This window comes from Crotalus tigris, unplaced genomic scaffold, assembly GCF_016545835.1.
Source record: "Crotalus tigris isolate CLP2741 ecotype Arizona unplaced genomic scaffold, ASM1654583v1 scf7180000021763.139304, whole genome shotgun sequence".
In the NCBI taxonomy this organism is placed as follows: Eukaryota; Metazoa; Chordata; class Lepidosauria; order Squamata; family Viperidae; genus Crotalus; species Crotalus tigris.
Window position 1 is genome coordinate 115,411 of NW_024098668.1, and position 23,894 is coordinate 139,304.

General features: G+C 38.0%; 1 protein-coding gene across 3 annotated transcripts; it reads left to right on the top strand.

The window, feature by feature from the left end:
* The first annotated feature begins 1,430 nt into the window (after positions 1-1,430).
* LOC120296915 (cytochrome P450 2C5-like) lies at positions 1,431-23,431 on the top strand. 3 transcript variants are annotated; one of them, XM_039318965.1, is made up of 11 exons: positions 1,431-2,905; positions 11,074-11,137; positions 11,976-12,188; positions 12,695-12,857; positions 14,024-14,173; positions 15,532-15,692; positions 16,746-16,916; positions 17,536-17,677; positions 21,822-22,009; positions 22,589-22,730; positions 22,838-23,431. In XM_039318965.1, exons 3-11 carry the CDS (start codon positions 12,015-12,017, stop codon positions 23,038-23,040), a joined length of 1,494 nt encoding a protein of 497 aa, XP_039174899.1. In that variant the 5' UTR covers positions 1,431-2,905; positions 11,074-11,137; positions 11,976-12,014; the 3' UTR covers positions 23,041-23,431. The 3 variants fall into 3 exon arrangements, with proteins under 3 accessions (XP_039174899.1, XP_039174897.1, XP_039174898.1); XM_039318963.1 differs by lacking the exon at positions 11,074-11,137; XM_039318964.1 differs by lacking the exon at positions 11,074-11,137 and having other exon boundaries at positions 12,695-12,809.
* Positions 23,432-23,894: the final 463 nt, after the last annotated feature.

Genomic DNA, 23,894 nt, shown 5'->3' on the forward strand with positions numbered 1-23,894 from the left:
TACATTTAATCTCATCTTCCAACTCTTTGCGTTTCTGAGTCTGTTTACGTCTATGTGCATTTTTCATATAAATCAAGACTATTATTAGAAATATTATTAGAGATAGTTATTTTGTAATGGAAGAAAAATAAGAAAAAAGAAGAAATGATATTAATAAATGATTATTGATTACGTCAAGGAAAAGGGGAATGGAGAGACACCTGAAGTGTAATATGTAATAGTAGTAAAGTTGGAAGGGAGCTTGGAGGTCATCTAGTCCAACCCCCTGCTCAGGCAGGAAACCCTACACCATTTCGGACAAATGGCTGTCCAGTCTCTTCTTAAAAACTTCCAGTGTTGGAGCATTTACTGCTTCTGGAGGCAGGCTGTTCCACTGATTAATTGTTCTCACTGTCAGGAAGTTTCTCCTTAGTTCTAGGTTGCTTCTCTCCTTGATTAGTTTCAACCCGTTGCTTCTTGTCCTGCCTTCAGGTGCTTTGGAAAATAGCTTAATTCCATCTTCTTTATGGCAGCCCCTGAGATATTGGAATACTGCTATCATGTCCCCCCTTGTCCTTCTCTTCGTTAAACTAGACATACCCAATTCTAGCAACCGTTCCTTATATGTTTTAGCCTCCGGTCCCCTAATCATCTTTGTTGCTCTTTTCTGTACTCTTTCTAGAGTCTCAACATCTTTTTTACATCGTGGTGACCAAAACTGGATGCAGTATTCCAAGTGTGGCCTTACCAAGGAATTGAAGAGTGGTATTAATACTTCACGTGATCTTGATTCTATCCCTCTGTTAATGCAGCCTAGCACTGTGTTAGTCGTTTTGGCAGCTGCAGCACACTGCTGGCTCATATTTAGGTGATTGTCTACTAGGATTCCGAGGTCCCTCTCACAGTTACTACTATTGAGCATGGTGCCACCTATGCTGTACTTGTGCATTTGGTTTTTCTTGCCTAAATGTAGAACCTTGCTTTTTTCACCATTGAATTTCATTTTGTTAGTTAGTGCCCAGTTTTCAAGTCTGTCCAGATCCTTCTGTATCTTAAGCCTGTCTTCTGGAGTGTTGGCTATTCCTGCCAGCTTGGTGTCGTCTGCAAATTTGATGAGTTCCCCATCTATCCCTTCATCCAAATCGTTGATGAAGATGTTGAAGAGTACTGGGCCCAGAACAGAGCCCTGGGGCACCCCACTACACACTTCCCTCCATATAGATGCAGTTCCATTGAGGACCACTCGCTGAGTATGGCCGGTCAGCCAGCTATGGATCCATCTGGTGGTGATTCTGTCTACCCCATATTTTTCTATCTTAAATGTGTTAATTATGTATTTATAGTAGCAAAATGGAATATAGCAATTGTAATAATAAAGGTGAACACAGGATTTGGACTTATTTAGATGAAATGTTATTGATCATTGGGAGCAGGGGTTTGACTAGATGACCTCCAAGGTCCCTTCCAACTTTACTATTATTATTATTATTATTATTATTGTTTTGATTGACTTAGTTGTATTGAAATACATTAATTTGAATATAATATATTATCTGAGGGAATAGAGAGGGGGTTTCTAATGATTTAATTTGAACTATATAAGTATGACTTTGCTTTTGGACAATTGATTACCCTGCCACCACGTTGATTCTTAAGGACTTGTCTGTAAAAAGAAAAAACTAATAAAACTTGTTTTTAAAAAAGAAAAGAAAATTAATATCTATTTTTATAATTTTAAGAATTTAAAATAAACAGCAAAAAGCAAGACAAGGTTTTGTATACAGAACGTTTTAAAAAGATTAAGGGGTAAGAAAACATTGGAATATTGGATTTTGATTATTAAGACTCTGGAATTATTTTAAAAAATAAATATAAATTTGTGGAAAAGAAAAAAATATTTTTGATATTGGAGACAAAAGACAAGCAATTTATAATGGCATTCAGAGATATCTTTGAGGAACTGCACCAGAAACTGTATGGGGACTATGTTGGAAGAAACACATTATGCCAACAGATGTAATGAAGTAATTTGTAATGAGGATCAACAAACATCTGAATGGATTATAGTGAAATATTGTTTTGTAAAGAAAAAGGAAAGAAAATATTGTTTTGTAAAGAAAAAGGCCTTGGATTTATCATTAATAATGCATTTGGAATCCTTAGTATTGCAAGGGGTGAGAAGTTATTGGAAGAAACACATTATGCCAACAGATGTAATGAAGTAATTTGTAATGAGGATCAACAAACATCTGAATGGATTATAGTGAAATATTGTTTTGTAAAGAAAAAGGAAAGAAAATATTGTTTTGTAAAGAAAAAGGCCTTGGATTTATCATTAATAATGCATTTGGAATCCTTAGTATTGCAAGGGGTGAGAAGTTATTGGAAGAAACACATTATGCCAACAGATGTAATGAAGTAATTTGTAATGAGGATCAACAAACATCTGAATGGATTATAGTGAAATATTGTTTTGTAAAGAAAAAGGAAAGAAAATATTGTTTTGTAAAGAAAAAGGCCTTGGATTTATCATTAATAATGCATTTGGAATCCTTAGTATTGCAAGGGGTGAGAAGTTATTGCTAAAATGTGTATACTAAATCTGTTTTCCTTTTCCTTGGAATCAAGGAAAAAGCAAGCTTTTATAAAAGGGCCAGTTTGGTTTAGAGCTTAAGGCACCAGACTAGAAAGTAAAAGAATGGGGGTTCAAGCCTTACTTTAGCCATGAAAGCCAGTCTGATGACATTCTCTCTTAGCCCTAGGAAAAAGGACATTTTTGCTTTCTCAGCTGTTATTGCCTAATCCACTGTGCTGCCTCCAAGACAAATTTGCATTTCAGGCTCTGTCAGTAATCCCATCATCTGCCTGGCACAAAAAACATTCCAGCATTGTAGACTCCATGCAGGCCAGTGAGAAAAACTTTAAGGTGTGTGATTTTTTTTTTTTTTTACATTTTACCTGTGTGTTTTACCTTTAAAAATCCTAACTGGGTCATGAAAGCATGTTTACTGGGTTTCAACTTTGTCCTTAATATGGCCTCTAATAAGGGTGAAAGGGATGGTGGAAACAAGGTTCAGCAATATTTAATAGAGCCTCAATGGATAGTTAGACTCTATTTGAAACAAGAAAAAAAAACATTCTTATATACCCTTCCAGCTCTGCAGAATCTCCTTCTGGGAAATTATTAAGAAATGGGAAAGTATTAAATGTCTTTGCAGCTCAAATAAGGGACAGTCCAAGTCTTGCCTTAGGGCAGTGTTTCTCAACCTTGACAATTTTAAGGCATGTGGACTTCAACTCCCAGAATTCCACAGCCAGCATTGCTGCCTTAGGGTATAGGCGAATTCAAATAGTCCAATTACAGTATAGGAACCTACTTTCTGGGACAAGGTTTTCCACATGGGAGTTCCATGCATGGCTACAATTATGCAAACCTCTCCTGATTTGTCTTTTTAGGGCAGTAAAAATCAGCCTGGCAGCTTCATAGCAATAGCATTTAGGCTTTTATACGGCCCATAGTGCTTTACAACACTCTCTGGGTGGCTTACAATGTAGAGCATTATTTGTATATTGCCCCACCAATCTGCGTCCTCATTTTACCGACCTTGGAAGGATGAAAGATTGATTCAGCCTTGAGCCCCATCAGGTTCAACTGTAGGCTATAGTGCAATACTGCACTTTAACCACTGCGCCACCAGGGCTCCTTCATCTTACATTGCATGATTACGTAATTAATCCTAATAACACTAAAGAACTACCTGTGGCAAAGTATTCAATTACATTTAGGAACTTTTTCATCCCTCACTTGTAAATTCACTTTTTTAATATATCTTTGAATTTTGGCATTAAACTATTCACAGGCACTTTACCAACAGGGAAAAAGAAATGTGTGGAATTATGGCAAACACTTCAGGTTCTAGTAAGCTGTGGTATATATTTCCTCCACCTGAGATTTCCTGGGCTCTGTAGTAGCAGGGCAGAGGCCCAAGCTTGGCGATTTACCAGATTATGAGTTTGCAAATCACCCAGGTCAGTTATAGCCTCAATCAATTGAAGTCTCTTAAACAGCTAATCTGTCTCCTGATTAAAAGAATGGAAACCACTTTTGTTATGTCCTGGGCTGTGATTGACACAACAGGTGCAGAGAGTCCCAGGCAGACCATGAGGCTGCCTGGGCCAGACAGGCTGTCTCCAGCCTATTGCACATGCACAAGGCGGGAAAAATATGTTGCACTTATTGGTTTTCAAAAGCCAATAGAATAAAAGGGAGTAGCATAGCTAAGGAAAAGGGGGAAAAAATGGCAGACTGCGTTTTTTAGCGACCCCCATGAAATGGTCGTTCGACCCCAAATGGGGTCCCGACCCACAGGTTGAGAACCACTCTCCTAGAAAAATAGATAACCACATCTTGTGGCAAATTCCTTTGTCTCGCAACGCTAGAATTAACCCTAAAAACTTTTTCCGTCACTCTCAGTATTTCTTCAGGCTCAGCCCCCAAAATAAGAGCTATATCTTTTACCACGACTTGTCTCAAATCCTCTTGAATATTTTCCTTCATTCCCCTTATTCTTAAAGCAAATTCCATGTTTTTGTATTGTAACATAGTAACTTCATCCTGTATTGTTTCCACATTATTTTCCACTTTGTCAATTCGATCTTCCAGTTTTTCAAAATTTTCCACAACATCATCAATATGCTCATCCAGCAGATCTATGTGACCAACAAACTTTTGAAACGCAAACGCTATGTCCTCTGTCAATTTCATGAATTTATTTTCAATAAAAATCTCCATCTCTTCTTTAACCTGTCGTGCCTTTTTTTCCAAGGCATCCTGTAAATCTTTAAGTATAGATGCTGGAGACAATGGAGAAGATGGTGGAAACTTAGACTTAGCTTGCTGAGCTGTCTGCATTACCAGGAAGATTGAGGCTTTAGAAGCAACAGAAGCTTCAAGACGCTTTGAAGCCATTTTATTTTTAAGACCACTTATAAAAAGTCTGCTAAAATCTTATAAAATCAACAAATACCCCCCCCCCAAAAAAAAAGAAAAAAGGAGAAGGGGAAAAAAGACAAAAGCCCCCTTAAAAGAAAAAAAGAAGATTCTTGCAATTTATACAAATGCAAAATCTGTTACATTGTTCCAAGTAGAAGTTCCAGTCCTTTCACTCAATGAATCAACATCTCAGCGCCATTTTTCACCACTCTTAATTAAAAGAAGGAGAAGATAAGTTCTTTTCCAGAATTAAAGTCCGAAATAATCTCCGTTTTAGTCTCTCCTGGTCAGCTCTGTCTGCTTTAAAATTTACTCACAAGTTCATTTTAAGTGCAGATATGGAAGCAGCATCTAGCTTTGCCCTAGAAAAATCAGGGCAAAGGCATCCTGGAATGTGGAGAACACCCCAGACTCCTTGGGAGCTCACCCTCTGACCACCAAAAAAGAAAACCTTGGGGCCTCAGGGAGCTCTACCACTATCTGAGGAAAGCTCACCTCCTCCCCTTCACCCGGGGAGAGAGTTTCCAAGCCGCGAGACAGCTGTTGCTTGCTGTCTCAGCTGGCTTTGACACATCCCAGGGCGGACAGCTGAAGAAAGCTGCCATTGCCAGTGGAAGTCAACGAATGCAAAATATTGAAGACAAGTCAGTAGTAGTAGACAAGAAATTAGAGGCTCTCCAAGATGAAAATCAAAGATTGGTGCAATCTAATGCGGAGCTGGAAGAAAATATGGCAAGGATGGAGTTTGAACGTGCATCATACTTTCTAAGATTCCAAAATGTGGTAGAAGAGAGTGATGACAACTTGTTACTATTGATGACTGAGTTATTGGCGGACTTGCTCAGAATGGAAAGGGATCAAATCAAAAGAGAAGTTGATCAAGTCTATAGAGTGAATTCAAATTATGCAAGAAGAAATAGAGTGCCTAGGGAAGTTCATATTAGATTCAGCAAAAGAGCAGTATGGGATGAGATCCTGAGACTATGAGGGACCAAACTCTGAAATACAAAGATAAAGATTTCATAGTTCTCAAACAGATCCCAAGAAGAATTAGAGAAGCTCGAAGAGAATACCAATTCTTAACGAGGAAATTGATCAGTAAAGGACTGAACTTCAGATGGTTGATCCCAGAAGGATCAACAAAGGACTTTTTTAATAATCTTGGAGAGAGGTGAGGCAGAACTTAACAAACCAGAGGAAACGACTGCAGGAACATTGAAACAAACAGAGAAAGAAGCGCCTAAAAAGTTTCAATCAGAGGAAGATGTGAGGCCTAAAGATCAGAGGCAGATAAGCCCTTCTAGAAAATTGAGATCTTGACACAACTGAAACTATGGAGGAAATTAGAATTCTTTCAATAAATATAAATGGTCTTAACTCCCCATCAAAAAGGAGTAAAATATTTCATAGACTACAAAAGCTAAAAATGGATATAATTTGTCTCCAAGAGACACACATTAAATCACAACATTCTAGAATACTTCAACAATCAAAAGTTTGCAAACTTAGGATATTTTTGCTGTAAATTAGGATATTATGTATCCTAATTTACAGTCTAAGTGTTGGAGATGTGGATGCTTGGATGCAACTTATTACCACATTTGGTGGACGTGTAAAAACATAAAAGCCTTTTGGATTAAGATTTGGTGGAACATTCAGAAGATTTTTAATAGAAAGATAAAGTTTTCACCACAATTATTCTTGTTAGGTATTATTGTAGATTGTGATGTTAAAGAAACTATTTTAATGTTGAATCTTATTACGGCGGCAAGGTTATTGGTTGGACAATATTGGAAGAAAGATTCTTTGCCTACTATATATGTAGGTCTTTGGTTATTTGGGTTTTCTCCCGCCCTCCTCCCCTGCATCAAAGGCACCACAGATAAAATCAGCAAAATTCTCCACAAACACAATATCAAGACAGCCTTCAGCACCAACCAAAAAATAGCCAACATCTTAAGAAACCCCAAAGACATAATCCAGCTAGAAAACCAAGGAGTCTATGAAATACCATGCAAAATCTGCCCAGCCACATACATTGGACAAACTAATAGGAGAATAAATGCATGCATCACAGAACACAAGAATGCAGCCAGAAAAGAAGAAAAAACTTCCTCCCTCTTCCATCACCTTAAAGCTACAGGACATGAAATTGATTTTGAAAGAACCAAACTAATCTCCAAAACTGAACACCACAACAAGAGAATAATTATGAAAGCCATCAAAATAGAAAAACACCCCCACAACATGAATAAATGTGAAGACACCTCCCGCCTACCAGACCTCTGGAAACTAGCCCTAATCAACAAACGAGAATGACACAATTTTGGTTATATTCCCTTTACTCTGAATGCATAAAAAAGGACCATCAGGTCTATGGTATCTGTTAAACTCAGTGTTTCAGTATCTATGCTTGAGTCTTGCTCAAATATGGCGTTAGCCCTTTTACTTAGATTCAAATCTTGCACTGCATTATTGGTTAATGCCTATTTCCCTCCATTTCGTGGGCATAGAGAAACAAACAAACTGTGGGATCAGTTTGATCCCTATGTAAATTTGCTATCATGGCATTACCCAAACTCAATTATATTAATAGCTGGGGATTTTAATGCAAGCATTGGCAAATCTGATGCTTCCCTACAAACATATTTTAAGTGGCCAGTGCCCTCTAAAATTGATGTAGGTCTCATAGCAGCCAGACAATGTAAAGATCAAAAATGTAATAGTGCAGGATTTCGTCTGGCTCAATTTGTGGATAGTTTAGATTTGGTTTTATTTAATGGCTCTGTTAGAGGTGATTTAAACAGAGAGTTCATATTCTGGGGTCCTAAGGGAGCCAGTATACCGGATTATATTATGATCTCTCGGAACTTTGTACAGCATATAGTTTACTTTTATATTGGAACGCGCCTTGATAGTGACCACTTTCCATTAATCTGTACATTTAAGGCTAAGACAAATTTTGAATTATTAGAAGTGGCACATTGCCCATCGATATTACAATAAAGGGGCAAGTAAAAATTAAATGGTCTCAAGAACTGGCCAAAACTATGGCTAAATGTTGACCTCAGAGCCCCTTCTTCATATGCATGTTCAGATTTGGTCATCTGATTCATATGAACAAGCATTTTCGTTGTATCAATCAATTACCACTAATCTCCAACCCCCCCCCCCGACAAGATTTACAACAACTTATTTGTGCATGTGCGTAAAAGATCTAAATCTTGGTATGATAGTGATTGCATTAAAGCAAAAAAAAAAGCTCTCTTAAATGCAATAATTTCCTTTCGCCAGGAAAATTTGGTGAATGCTTCTAAATTACTCAAGACCACAAAAAAATTATAAAGATCTCTTAAAGATAAAGAAACAACAGGCTATAAAAGAAAATTGGAGTAATCTAATTTCAGCAGCAAAGCTCAAAAATTCTACTTTGTTCTAGCATTTAATAAATCAGTCTTTTACAAATAGAAGTTTTGGCCCTATTTCACAAATATCTGCTGACAAATGGGAGGATCATTTTAAAAACATCTTTAAGCGGATTCCTGCTGTAATTTCAGAAGTGATCCCCCCTTGTAATGACTTCCTGGATTGGCCTCCAGTATCCATAGCTGAGGTCAAAGAGTTTATTGCCCAGTTGAAATCAGGTAACGCATCTGGAGGGAATTTTATCCCTCCAGAATTAATAAGGAAAAATAAAGATTGGTGGGCCCCAGTTTTAGCCATCCTATTCACTCATATTAATAACATAGGACATTTTCCACCGATTGGAATCAGGCCATTGTAATAGGGAGGAACGTTCAACACTGGATCATTGTCTAATTTTGCACCTTTGGCTGAAAAATATTCTACTCCCTCTCATGGTTCTCTTTATGCAACTTTTGTTGATTTTAAATCAGCTTTTGATGTAATACCAAGGGAGAGATTGTGGTGTAGTCTAAGACATTCCACGATTGATAAAAGGCTGTTGGTTCTCATTCAGTCACTCTATTCAAATACCTCTCTAAAAATCAGATGTTCCCCCTGGGGACATTCATCTAAAGCAGTCCCAACTTACAGAGGTGTAAGGCAAGGTTGCATATTAGCTCCCCAATTTTTAAAATTGTACCTAAATCCAAGAATGAAAGTGCTTGCTGCTCCAGCCCATCATCCACCTATCTTGGCTGATTGTGCAATTCCAGCACTATTGTATGCCGATGATATACTTATTTTGTCCACTTCTCAGGTGGGAATGAGAAAAGCACTTAGGGCATTAGCTTTATTTTGCATAGAATACAAAATATTAATAAATTTTGAAAAAACTAAAGTTTTACTATTTGCCTCTTACCATCATAAGATCCATAAATAACAAACTGATGGGACTCCAATTGAACAGGTGAGTACCTATAAATATCTTGGAGAGCAGTTCCATGACTCCCTATCCTGGCATATTCATTTTCTTTATCTGGCAAGTGTTGCACAGCGCACCTCATCAGCTATCATAAAATTTTATCATTCTAAAGCAGTGGTTCTCAACCTTTTTAATGCCGTGACCCCCAAACAGTCGTAAGTCGAGGACTACCCAACTGGTCGTAAGTCAAGGACTTTCCCTGCCTGGGAGTGCTGCGCATGCATGGTGCCGCCCCCTGCACTGGCCGAGGCATAGCTGGCAAGGGGCAGCGACAGCGCAGGGAGACCACCGGCTGGGCCACTAGCTGGCCCAGCCCAAGGGAGGTTAGACACCCGCCGGGCCCCACGCACCTCTCACCCTTGGCCCTCTTTTACTTACATTTTTAGTAGTTGCTCAGCAGGGAGAGGTGGAAACTTCCAGACAGCTCGCCTTTGCTGCAGACAACTTGCAGCACCGTTTGCAGAATGGAACTTTTGGTGGGCTCAGCAGGGCAGAGACAGCCTGGACAATTCCTATTGGCTTTGGAAAGCCAATAGAATTAGACTCTATTCAAGAGAGTCTATTCTATTGGCTTTCCAAAGCCAATAGAATAAAAGGGAGTAGCACAGCTAAGGAAAAGGGGGAAAAATGGCGGACTGTGTTGTTTGGCGACCCCCGTGAAATGGTCGTTTGACCCCAAGTGGGGTCACAACCCACAGGTTGAGAACCGCTGTTCTAAAGGAGCTTACTACATCCCGGCAGCTTGTAAGGTTTTCCAAGCTAAGGCATTCCCTCAGCTCCTCTATGGCTCGCAAATATGTTCATTTGCAAAGCTTAATGCTATTGAAATTATTCAACATAAGTTTATTAGAGCCATACTGATGGTACCTAAAAGTGTTAAAAATGCCATCCTACAGGTGGAAATAGGTTTAGTTTCATTGGAAGCTAGAGCATGGTTCTTTCTTATTACCTTTTGGCTAAAGTTAATTTTGATGGCTGTAGGGTTAGCCCCGTTAGTATTTATAGGTCATTTTAAATTGTCGTGGGAAAAAAAAGCACTAGATAAAATTAAATCGCTGGGCTTCTCTATGGAAAGTCTGTGTTCATTAGGATTTGATAATGCTAGAACTGCCTTGAATCAATGTATCTGGGATATTGATCTCCAAACAAACTTAAGTAAGGTGGCACATTCCAATATTTGTCACTTGCTTCCAGAAGGATTCTCCCCAGCGTCTTATCTATTTTCCATTACAATTTTGAAATTTCGTAAAGCTTTCACCTTAGCCAGGGCTGTATGTGTTGCCCTCGGCAGTCCTTTTTGGACGGTTTAAGGGCATTCCTATGCACCTTCGTTGTGTCCATGTGGTGATGGCTCCATAGAAACCCTAAGCCATAAGCTGCTTCATTGTTCTTTATATAAATACTCTAGACAGATTCTTATATATCCAATATTGAAGAAGTTTCCAGGAAGGGGATATGAATTTTATCTAAAGTTGCTACTTTTGGATAAGGATCCGAAAATATCAATTCAGGTTGGCCAATTTTGTGCCACTATTTGCACAATACGTCGCACCGTTATCAAGGTCTGAAAAAAATTAATATGATGCTTTATTTTGAGAATTTCAGATTATATTACATTGATTGTTTGATGGTTTTATATTCTATAAATATGGAAGTAAAATTGTCACTATTGTTATATTTTGATTATGTCTGGCCTTATGGCTGTAATAAACAGATTGATTGGATCCTCATTTTACCGACCTCGGAAGGATGGAAGGCTGAGTCAACCTTGAATCAAGGTATGTGCCACTGTGGCCAGATCAATTACAGGTAACAAAGTCTTTTTGGCCGTCATTACTGTTCTGTTTCAATCGTAAAGGCATTGAGATGAGGCAGGAGTATCAACAGTCTTCTCTTTATTTAATCACCAACAGAACCAAAACAAAATGGCACAGATTCCTTTTATAACCCTTTTCAGGGACAGTGTCAACCAATCAATGTAACATATTTCTCCCACCTTGCGCATGCGCAATAGGCTGGAGACAGCCTGTATGGTCCCAGGCATTCATGTGGTCTGCCCGGGCCTCTCTGCAGCTTCCTACACCTGCTGAGTCACTCAGCAGGCCCAGGACATAACAATTACAATATGGGCTCATGCAAACATTGAATGTGACTACAGGTGACGTTATCCCGGGACATGTATATTCACCTTCATTCACAAAAAATATTGCCCCATGATGCACCATTTTGCCCAGTTAAAGGTCATGACAACATTGTACTTACTTATGATCATAATATTGAATTCAGGGCTGTGACAACTCAGTGAAAGAAAAAGAAAAACGTAAGTTTCACAGGGTTCAGTAGCAAAAGTTAATTACTCTTTCACAAGTTATTGTATGGTCAGCAAATAAGAGAGAGTGCTTAAAATGAGTTGTTTATTTAAGGATTTAGCCAAAGTGGTCCACAGTCCAAAGATAAGAATGTTGATAAGTAACTCTCCTATACTAATAGAGGTGAAAGAATAATTTGAGCTGAATGTAAATAAGGAGGTATGTAAAGGTTAGAGGAAGTGAAGAATTTAGATGTGATTGGGGATTCAATTGGTCTCCTTCTTTCAACGTTGTCTCCTTTAAACAGCTTTTTGGATTTTTGAAGAGGAAAACAACTGAGGAGAGGATGGAGCTGACATGGGCAGGAGTTCTGCTTCTTCTCTGTATACTTTTCACCCTTTTCTCATCTTTCCAAATGTACAAGAAAAAAGGGCAGCTGCCCCCTGGACCTACTCCATGGCCTATTCTGGGGAACCTCTTTCAGCAAGATGTACTACCTCTAAAAAAATCCTATAAAAAGGTAACTATTGTACTTCTTTGCTTTTTCAGGTGATTATTTGGAAAGTTATATCCACATTTTCCTAGTTTAAGGAGTTTGATTTTCTTTTATAAGAGTCCAATTTTATTAGGGGCTCTTGTGCATCTTCAGTAGGAATTTTAATTTAAAGTCACCTAGTTACAGTCTGATAAACACACAATGGAGGTTACAAAGTTCATTAAAATATGTGGTTACAAGCAAAACTTGCTATCATATATTTTGTAGTACCAGATTACTTGCAGAAATGTATTATACAGTCAAAATTGTGATTATCTCATTCCCATCATCTCACCAGCTAGGAGATACAGTACATGCAATTTATCCAATCAAATTAATGTACCCTGTAGATACTAAGAATTATTAAAGGTTAGATTCAACATGATTTCTGTTATGAATTTAAGAAATATTTCAAGCATGCTTTAGAATAATTTCACCAAAAAATGCTTTATCGTTTAATTAACTGGGTTTTCATCTAATTTTACCTTTAGCTTACAGAGAAGTATGGACCTATATTTACTATCTGGATTGGATCAAAACCAATGGTTGCTCTTTGTGGATATGAGGTGGTAAAAGATGCTTTGATAAATCAAGCAGAAGAATTTGGTAGGCGAACTAATACGGCCTTTCACAGACGAGTGTTCCAAAATAAAGGTTGATTCGCTTTTATTTCTTTATTCGTTGTAGCTCTTTTTAATTTTCTATAAGTAATTTTAAATTATTTTAATGCTCTTAATATTATTGATAGTTATGAAAGTTTCACTTGAAATGAAGTTTTGTAAAGAGGTTGATCTGGTCATGTTTTTTGAAGAGGGAGGAACACCTTTTTTTCACCCTTTCGCTTCCACTGATCACTTCTGAAATCTGTTCTGGTTGTTCCTTACATTCAAAAAAAAAAAAAAAAGTAATCTCACCTTTAAACTGGTCCTTTGGGAAGGCAGACAAAATGTTCTTCAAAGAGGATACTTTGACAATTTGGACTTTGAATAAACAGGAGAGAAAGAATATTGAAAGAATATGGTTTTGATGTTGGACAAAATCTCTGAGAATATTGTGGACATCCAAAAATAAGAAACAAATAGCTCATTGAGCAAATCAGGTCAGAGTTTCCATTGAATGCATAAATGACCAGACTGAAATTATCATTCTTCAGACATACAGTATGGTTCAAAGGTCTCGCTCCCTAGAGGAGGGTATAATGGTGAGAAAGATAAAAGGAAAAGGAGGGCCATCTGCAACGTCAATGAACTCAGTTAAAATGATGACAAATGTACCCTTACAAGTCCTGAAGAATTAGGTTAGGGATAGATTGTGTTGGAGGAAATCTAAAGGTAGCTAAGAGTTGAGAGTAACTTGTTAGCACACAATCAAGCAAGCTAGTACATACATAATTGGAAGTGATTTATTTTTGTCAATAAAGCCTCTACAGCAAATAATAATAATAAAATAAAATCCACAACTCAAAATGACTCCAATTTTCTTCTGCTTACTGAAAACGGCATCTCAGTATAGAGTTCCATGTCTAGTGTAGGGATTTCTTTCTATCTATAACACACTTATGACAGCAGTCAAGAATGGAAAGATGGCAACTGTGACGTTTGCTTCACTGGTATTTCAAACATCAAGCCTTGTTTACTTTAAATGTGAGGAAGGACATTTCTCTGATGCATAATTTATTGCAGTGTAGTAGCCTCTTTCACCTATGATTGAAACAAAGATTTGAAAAAGAAAAGTGCCTGAAATATTATATCGAAACATGCTCTTCCACAAAAGCTGAGAATTGACCAACATCATGATCCTTTTGGTGTCTTTTGTTTCAGGAATATCTACAAATGATGAGAAGAAATGGAGGGAGCTGCGACGGTTCACACTGTCCACCTTGCGAGATTTTGGGATGGGGAAGAAAAGAATGTCTGAGAGGGTGCAGGAGGAAGCTCTTTGTCTGGTGGAGGAAATGGCTGCCACAAAAGGTCATCTAAAGAAACTGAGACCTGTTCTCCCACAGAAGAATCATATCAGGAAGACTATTATCTTTTAAAATATGAAACTGGAAAGGGTTTGTTGTTTTATGTGAAGTTACAGGAAAACTAGATTCTAAACTGAAACTCAAATCATCTGTGCTTAAGTGCACAAAATAAAGAAAAACTTAGATAGGTATATATATGCGTGTAAAATAAATGAGGTAAGGAAAATATGGATAAGAATCAACTGCATGAGTGATGGAGATCTGTGAGGTGGCGTGGATTTGAATTAAGGCTATTGTAGGAAATGACCAGGCTGATCCCAAGGGAGGGATCAAACAAATCATCAGTCATGAGTCCCTTCATGCCCACAAGAGATCTACATCCAGCTAATTTCCTTTGGCCATTATTAGTTCAGATTCTTGTAGAGAGCTTAAGCTTACAATAAATCTTTATACCCATTTCAACTGCCTGGATCGCCTGATTTGCCTGGTGCTTGACAGATATAAATTTATTTTTTTTCCAGGAGATGTAGCATCTTGGAAAATCATGTTCCATGGACAAGTCTTTTCTGGAAGGCGATTTAAAAAAATGAATAGAAAAAAAATGTGAATGGAATATTATTATTATTATTATTATTATTATTATTATTATTATTATTATTATTTCAAAAAAGAGCTGGATAGATTAGAAGGAGACAGTGCTGAGGGAATAGAGTGCTCAGTTAAAACTGGGAAAAGAAGCCCAAAAAAACTCTTTAAACAATTTATTTGAACATGATTATATATCAGGCAAATTCAAGAGCCAGAAAAAGAAGTTATGGATGAATGACATAGGTAATCTAAAACTAGAAAGGAAAACATATAGTCATAAATAGTATTCCTCTAAAGATTTGTGCCTCTTTTGAATATAATCATGAATGCACAAATCTCTGGAATCAGAAGGGGAAAGAAATGAAATAATAGGATTATATTTTAAAAAAGAAAGAAGAAAGAAATTAGAAGGTGGAGGGAGAGACAGTCAGGAGAGTGAAAACTGGAAATAGAAACTTCTAAGGGAAGGGACAGGGAGGGAAAAATCCACCATGAGCACAAAAGGGCAGAGAAAGGAGTGAGAAAACAATTCTTGACAGAAGACAGCAAGAAGGTTTTCAAAAAAACCTCTAGGGATTATAAGGTTTGTGTTTTCATTTAATTACATCTAGGTTCTTCTATTTAATATTTTTTATTTAAAAATACCAATAAAATTTTTGAATAACTTCTTTGACCCAAACTATTTTTTTTGTTGAAGTTCTGTGTCGAGAATTGTGGAAGGGAAAATCCCCATTCTTTGATCCCTCCCATAAATGTCTGTGGCCTTTGTTGCAGGGCAGCCTTTTGACCCAAGAAGAAATTTGGCAAGTGCTGTTTCTAATGTGATCTGTGCAGTTGTCTTTGGCAATCGATTTGATTACAATGATCAAACCTTCATAGAGAACCAGCAGATTGTGGAGTCTCAAGCAAGATTTCTGACTGGTTTCCTAGGACTGGTATGTTTTTCCTCTCTGATGCTCTTCCTGCTATAAACACTCATTTTTACTAGTGGGCCTCTCTGTGTGTTTGAATATCCAAATAAGGGATGTGGAGATTGCTGTAGATGTAGAGATTACTGTAGATAAGCAGGAGAAGTCAAATCCAGACATGCAACAAGACTGAGCCATCAAAATATAAATTGGTTCTCAGCAAACCTTCTTTCCTGGCTGGGCTTATTTCCCACGGGATCATTTCATTCTCTCGTAACTGCTGAGGGCCCTGACCTGCTTATTTCTCGGACTTGCCCATTTCTTAATTAGTCAGGGAGAGCCAAACATGGAATTTCACTGGAGGGGCTGATTCCTCCTAATTGTAATGTTTCACTTAATTTTTTCATCCCTTGACTGAAAATTTAACTTTAATTCTCAAACTTATTTCCATGTTGTTCTAAGAAATGACAATAGCATTATCCCCTGAGCTATTAGGTTTGTGATATAAGAGGAATATCAATATTGTGATCAAACTGAAAGGTATATTATTATAATAGTTTTTAAAAGTACAATGCTACATATTTAACTATATATAATTTGATAATCATCATATCAAATTATGCACAGGCACCTCTCTTCTTCTCATGGCATTTTTAGACATTTCCCCTATTCTTATGTCCCTCTTTCCTCCCTGCTTCAAGAACTGTCATCATTTTCATCATTATCCCTTCATGGGATAGCTGGGGTGAGGCTTGACAGAATATATCCTGCAGGGAACTCAGGCTAGGTGAGGAAAGATCTGGGGAAAAGGCTTGTCAAAGAGATTCCTTTTTAACCAACTTATTATAAATAAAAATTCCTACCATGCAGTCGTTCCTAAGACACTGTATTTACTCAACACTAAAATTAAAGATAGCTTACTGAAATTCTTGTGGAACTTGTCTCCTTGGTTTTGGCACCTAGCTGAGGTTTGATAATTAACAATATCAGACTAAAAGCTAATCTCTGAATATTTGGGGCATTAAGCCTTCACCATTATGGTCTAAAAACATATACTGTTTAACATCAACTCTGCAACAGGTGTACAATACTTTTCCAAAAACAATGGAATACTTTTTGGGACGACATATCGAGTCTGAGACTGAAAAAGTCTATGATTATATCCGTGAGAAAGTGGAATTGCACAAGAAGACATTGGATCCCCAGAACCTGCGTGACTATATTGATTGCTTCCTTCACAGAATGGAGAAGGTAGGCATAGATACCATCTCTGCATAACTGTCTAAATATCTCCAATATGTATCTAAGATGAAACTAGTTCATCTTGTATGAAAGAATATGAAAATATTTATCCCCCTTTTTATTACTTCAATTTGCCATTTATTAACATGTACTCCTATGCCCGACATAATTAAAAATGAATAAGTATAGACATTTGCTTTACATGCTAATTTACACCTCTTCTACACTCTTAATAGGTGATATAAAGATAATAATTCATCTTGCAGGAGCAATTTCTATTAGAATTAGTCTCTCAGATGTAACATTCAAGCTTCTATGCTCAGATCTAATCCAGTTTTCCCACCATACAGCTTAAGAGTTGCTTTTGTCCAGCTCTAAATAACAACCTTTAATTCTCGTAATTTCTTGTGGTAAATATTTGATAGGTAGGTCAGACAGGCAAATTGTTTCCTCTCTGCATCAAATGGTGATTGCATAAATGCTTTACAATTGAAAAATTCTCCTATATATTCTAAAGTTAGTCAGTTAAGTTTCCTTTAACTGAAAGAAACACTATGAAGAGTTTCATAAATTACTTTAAATCAATCCCATTTTCATCCTTCTGTTTCCCTTTCTATTTTTTTTTCAGGAGCAGAACTCATCTGAGGGAATCTACACTCTTGAAGATCTTGTGATTACTGTGCTTGCTCTCTTTACTGCTGGGACAATAACCACAAGCCAAACTTTGCTACGCAGCCTCCTAGCAATGGCTAAATTGCCACACATTCAAGGTACAGAAATAACCAAAATATATAAAGGTGTCAACACTTTAGGGCAGGGCTCTTCAAACATGGCCCTTTTGTGACTTGTGGACTTCAACTCCCAGAATTCCTCAGCCAAGCACTCTAGCTGAGGAATTCTGGGAGCTGACGTCCACAAATCATAAAAGGACCAGGTTTGAAGACCCCTGCTTTAGGACTTCCATTAATAATCCTGGAAAAAAATAAAGTAAGGATGCTGTTGAGTAAAGTAAACTCATTGCAGCTGTATTTCTGCAGTTGTCCTGGCAGGTTTTGGGAAGTGTTTGCCAAGATCTTCTTACAGAATGTTTTGTTTTGTTTATTTCCCAGTTTAAATAACATGCCCTTGGAACAATAGGGCTTCCATCGAATCCTGAGATTACACAAAGACAGTTCTAGTAAAATAATATCCACTCGATCAAGGGTCCCCAATCCTGTCTCCTTGGACCAGAATTGTTGGGAATCAGGCCATGCAAGCAGGAGGCGAGTTCTTGAGGCTTCATTTGAGCATGCATGGGAGTTAAGTTGCACATGCAAAACCAAACCCTCCCTCCTGCCGCCACTACTGCTGTCGGTCCATGGAGCCAGAGAGGTTGGGGACCACTGCATTAGATCATGAAGAGGCAAGATGTGATTGAACGCTTTAACAGCAGCAGTCTTTTCCTTCATACAGCCTTAAGGCAGATCAATTAATTAATTGAGTACTTGCTTTAAGGAGTCCTAGTATGAATGATTAATTTAATATGGTATAGCTTTTCTTAAGAATCATTTTTGTATCAGTATAAACCCACATCCTTTTAACTCAAGATATCATCCTTAACATTTGAACCATACTGCTATAAGCAGTGACAATATTATAAATCTTAATCTACAATACCCCCGCAAAATTGACTGGCAGCTGTATCCTGAAGCATTCTTTCTTTGGAAATGAACCTTGAGGTTTTTGAGGGAATAAATTGTTTGTACTCTGCTGGCACATAATATTCATTCTCATCATCATTTTTACCATTCTCTATCCATTGCGTGATGAAGTTCAAGTTCAAGTTTATTATAGTCAAAGACCCATACAGTCCTGCCAATTGGGCCCACAAAACTTGCTGATGTTGTCGATCCATCTTGTTTTAGGTCTGTTTCGTGGACACTTTTTATCGAGTGGGATTCATTCTATGACTGCCTTGGTCCTCCTGCCATCAGTTCTTCTTGCTATGTGACTGGCCTATTTCCATTTCAGTTCTTTTACTCTTCTTGAAGATATCATATACTTTCGTTTGTACTCTAATCCACATGCAGGTCTTTCTATCTTGTCTTGTAATGCTGAGCATGTATCTTTCTATGGCTCTTTATGCCACTTGTAGCTTTTGTATCGATTGTGAGGTTAGTGTTCATGTTTCACTGGCATATGTTAGAGCAGGTAGTACACACTGATCAAAAACTTTTTCTCTTCAGGCATAGGGGGAAGTTGTTCTTAAAAATTATACTTAGCTTGCTGAGTGCCTACCAACCACATTTAACGTGTCGATCAATTTCCTTTATTGTATCACCTTCCATTGACATCCATTGGCCAAAGTATATGCAGTGGTCTACTATATCTAGTTCTTCTTCAAATATATTTTTTTTCTTTCTTTGGTGAATTTATTAAACATAACCTGGCTCTTTTTCAGGTTTATTTTTAAGCCAAATGGTTCTCCTGCTTTGTGCAGCTCTCATATGTCTATTTGTAGCTCTTCTGGATCTTGGGAGAAGAGAACAATATCATTTGCAAATCTTAAGTGATTTAAATAAGCGCCAGTGATTTTTATTCCATTTTTTGCCCAGTCTAGTTTGCAAAATACTTCTTAAAGGCAGACTGAGAAAAGAATAGGGATATTGTATTGTCTTGTCGTACACCTTGTTCTATGTTGATTTCCACTTTAAGATCATTAAGGCAAATTGCTGCCATTGGTTTTCATATATTGATTGTAGTATGTTTATGTAAGAAGTATCTATGCCTTGGTTGAGCAATGCCCTAATTATTGCTTGCTGGAGTTGTAGTCAATGAAATTGTAGTCAATGAAAGCCATGCACAGAGGCATGGTGTATTTGTTGTACCTTTCAATGACTTGATGAACAACTTGGATGTGATCTATTGTGCTGTAACCACTTCTGAACCCTGCATGCTCCTTTAGCTGTGCATCATTTAATGTTCTCAATATTCTTTTTGCTATTATCTTGGTGAAAACCTTGTCATTGTGGGAAAGGAGGCTTATTGGGCAATAGTTCTTTAAATCATATTGGGCCCTTTTCCTGTGTATAAGAATCACTTCAGCATTTTTCCATTCATCGGTTATTTTTTCTTTTCTGAGGCAACTCAAGACCAGATGGATTACACCCCAGAGTTCTCAAGGAACTGGCAGATGTGATATTGGAACCACTGAACTATATTTTTCAAAGATCCTGGAACACAGGGTAACTACCAGAGGACTGGAAAAGAGCTGATGTAGTTCCCATCCTCAAAACAGGGGAAAAAAATGAATCCAGGAAATTACAGACCTATCAGCCTGACCTCAATACCTGGGAAGATCCTGGAAAAGATAATCAAACAACGAATCAACGAACACCTAGAGGCAAACAAAGTCATTACTAAAAGCCAACATGGGTTTGTCAAAAATAGATCATGCCAGACAAATCCTATTGCATTCTTTGACCAAGTGACAAAATTAGTGGATCAGAGGAATGCTGTGGACATAATTTACTTGGACTTCAGTAAGGCATTTGATAAAATAGATCACAACCTACTACTTGATAAGATAGAAAAATGTGGGGTAGACAGAATCACCACCAGATGGATCCGTAGCTGGCTGACCGGCCGTATTCAGCGAGTCGTCCTCAATGGAACTGCCTCTATATGGAGGGAAGTGTGTAGTGGGATGCCCCAGGGCTCTGCTCTGGGCCCAGTGCTCTTCAACATCTTCATCAATGATTTGGATGAAGGGATAGATGGGGAACTCATCACACCAAGGTGGCAGGAATAGCCAACACTCCAGAAGACAGGCTTAATATAAAGAAGGATCTGGACAGACTTGAACACTGGGCACTAACTAACAAAATGAAATTCAATGGTGAAAAAAGCAAGGTTCTACATTTAGGCAAGAAAAACCAAATGCACAAGTACAGCATAGGTGGCACCATGCTCAATAGTAGTAACTGTGAGAGGGACCTCGGAGTCCTAGTAGACAATCACCTAAATATGAGCCAGCAGTGTGCTGCAGCTGCCAAAAAGGCCAACACAGTGCTAGGCTGCATTAACAGAGGGATAGAATCAAGATCACGTGAAGTATTAATACCACTCTTCAATGCCTTGGTAAGGCCACACTTGGAATACTGCATCCAGTTTTGGTCACCACGATGTAAAAAAGATGTTGAGACTCTAGAAAGAGTACAGAGAAGAGCAACAAAGATGATTAGGGGACTGGAGGCTAAAACATATAAGGAACGGTTGCGAGAATTGGGTATGTCTAGTTTAACGAAGAGAAGGACAAGGGGGGACATGATAGCAGTATTCCAATATCTCAGGGGCTGCCATAAAGAAGAGGGAATTAAGCTATTTTCCAAAGCACCTGAAGGCAGGACAAGAAGCAACGGGTGGAAACTAATCAAGGAGAGAAGCAACCTAGAACTAAGGAGAAACTTCCTGACAGTGAGAACAATTAATCAGTGGAACAGCCTGCCTCCAGAAGCAGTAAATGCTCCAACACTGGAAGTTTTTAAGAAGAGACTGGACAGCCATTTGTCCGAAATGGTGTAGGGTTTCCTGCCTGAGCAGGGGGTTGGACTAGATGACCTCCAAGGTCCCTTCCAACTTTACTACTATTACTATTACTATTACTAACTCAAGTACAGCTTTGCTAGTATCTTGTGTAAGCTGTGATCACCAGCTTTCATAATTTCAACCATAACATAGTCTTCTTGCACTAGAAAAATTGAAATGGTCTCCACTGAGAAATGACTTTGAGGAAGAGCCATTTTCCTGACTGGAAGTATCTTCTCTGAACGTGCTTTGGAAAACATGTTTCTATTCAAGTGGTAGCTGACTGAAGGTGCTCAGTACAATACAGGAAAAGATTGTTAATTTCATCTCAATATATTTTTCTCACAGCTAAGGTTCAACAAGAGATTGATGAGGTAGTGGGTACAAATCGCACTCCAAGCATGGAAGACCGGTTGAATATGCCTTTCACAAATGCTGTGGTCCATGAGGTTCAACGTTATGGGCCTGAGAGCCTTGAAAACTTTCCACGGGCAACAACTTGTGATGTAAAGTTCCATGGTTACAACATTCCCAAGGTGTGGCAATAATAATTACTGATAAAGATATTCTGCAGAGGAAAAAAAATAGATGATTGTTATGAGGGCTTTTTTGGTCATAGAACACACTAGAATGGATTTCCAGCACCCTTTTTCAACGGATTTGTGCATGGTAACATTAATATTATTAACTTACCTTGAATAAAATCCCAGTCTTTTAGATACACTAAAAACTGAAGGGTTTTTTTCAACTACAAAGGTAAACCTTGTAGGATAGGCAAGGCAGGTTGTATGACCTGTGTGAGTTCCACCACCTTTTTGTTTTTTACAAAAAAGCACTCACTGTTATATAGTCAAAGATCCTTCATATTCAAGGCAGTTTGAATAAGTATGAATTAATATGTATTATTTATGGCATTGTGAATTGCCTAGAGTCATTCTGGATACAAATTTAATAAATTAATTAATTAAACCAAATCTCTCTCCCTTCATTGCATTTCAGAATGTTTGCAGATTGCTCCCTGCTGGCCTATTTTATTTGACACAAGTGAGGCTCTTTATTCTCTGGATGAAGTAGCACCAATTAATGTCATCTGTTTCTTTACCTCCTTCTTCTAGTACATGGCTGTTGTGCCAGTCCTCTCCTCAGTACACCGTGATCTTCTCCACTGGGAGACTCCAGAGAAGTTCAACCCAGATCATTTTTTGAATGAAAAGGGCCAGTTCAGGAAAAGAGATGCTTTCATGCCATTCTCAGCAGGTACAGTCCTCTGGGACAGATAGTATTACCAATTCATATGCATGCCTGATCCATGTTATTCTTTAATCAGCTTTGAATAAGCTTTGTTTTCTTGTTTGCAATTTCAGGGAAGAGGGCCTGTCCAGGAGAGGCTCTGGCTAAGATGGAGGTCTTCCTGTTCTTCAGCACTTTGCTCCAGAACTTCACCTTCTCTCTGGATGGGGACACCAAAGACATGGATATAATGTCTCTGTTTATGATATCCCAAAATAAGAATCAATCGCTCCTTATACGAGCTGTTAATCGTTCAGTGGACACTTGTGTTCAATAATTAAGACAAGGAAAGGAGTCAAGATCATGATAAGTGACAACTCTCTTTCTTTCTTTCTTTCTTTCTTTCTTTCTTTCTTTCTTTCTTTCTTTCTTTTCTTTTCTTTCTTTTTTCTTTCTCCATCCTTCCTTCCTTCCTTCCTTCCTTCCTTCCCCCCTCCTGTCCCTCCATTTCCCCCTTCCCACTTTTCTTCCTTCATGGCACATGTTCTATCCTACAAATTGCTCCTTTTAAGGCTAGGAATTGGATTGGCTGACCTATGATAGTAAATACTCAAATAAAGCATACCGAATAGTTATTACTTTTAAAGGCAATCTTGAAACTGATGTGGAATACAAATACAATGATTGTGGAGAACACTTTTTATGGGAAATAAAAATAATTACTCTTACCTCTTTTCTGATAACATTTTATGGGGAAATTAAGAAGAACCTCCTATTGGCAGTTGTCATCTGCAAGTTATATTGTGGATTTGGAGGCCAGTGATGCCAACTGGATGTGAGATCCTTTATTTGAATTTGGACTCTGCTGGTTGCTGCTGGTATATTTCCTGTTGATTGGCATCATGTCTGCTTGAGCTTCTGGATCTGTTGTTGAGTTGATAATAGAGACCCTGAGACTGTTGGTTCATGGATATTTCAACTTCACATCTGGTAGCCATGAGTCTAAGATAGTCCAGGAGTTTATGGCCATCATGGCAACCATGGACTTGTCCCAAATCACTACACCCAATGTATACCAGGGACTAGACACTAATTTTTGTCTTGTGGCAGTTGTAACATAACTAGTTTTGGAGAACATCACATTCATTCCATTGCCATGGTGAAATCTGTTGGAATATTCATGAACAGGAA

Coding starts and splice junctions, on each gene's coding strand:
- LOC120296915 (XM_039318963.1), top strand. CDS start 2,879: ATGCAGGCCAGTGAGAAAAACTTTAAG. Junction 2,906..11,975: donor CCAGTGAGAAAAACTTTAAG/GTGTGTGATTTT, acceptor TCCTTTAAACAG/CTTTTTGGATTTTTGAAGAG. Junction 14,174..15,531: donor GGAAATGGCTGCCACAAAAG/GTCATCTAAAGA, acceptor CCTTTGTTGCAG/GGCAGCCTTTTGACCCAAGA.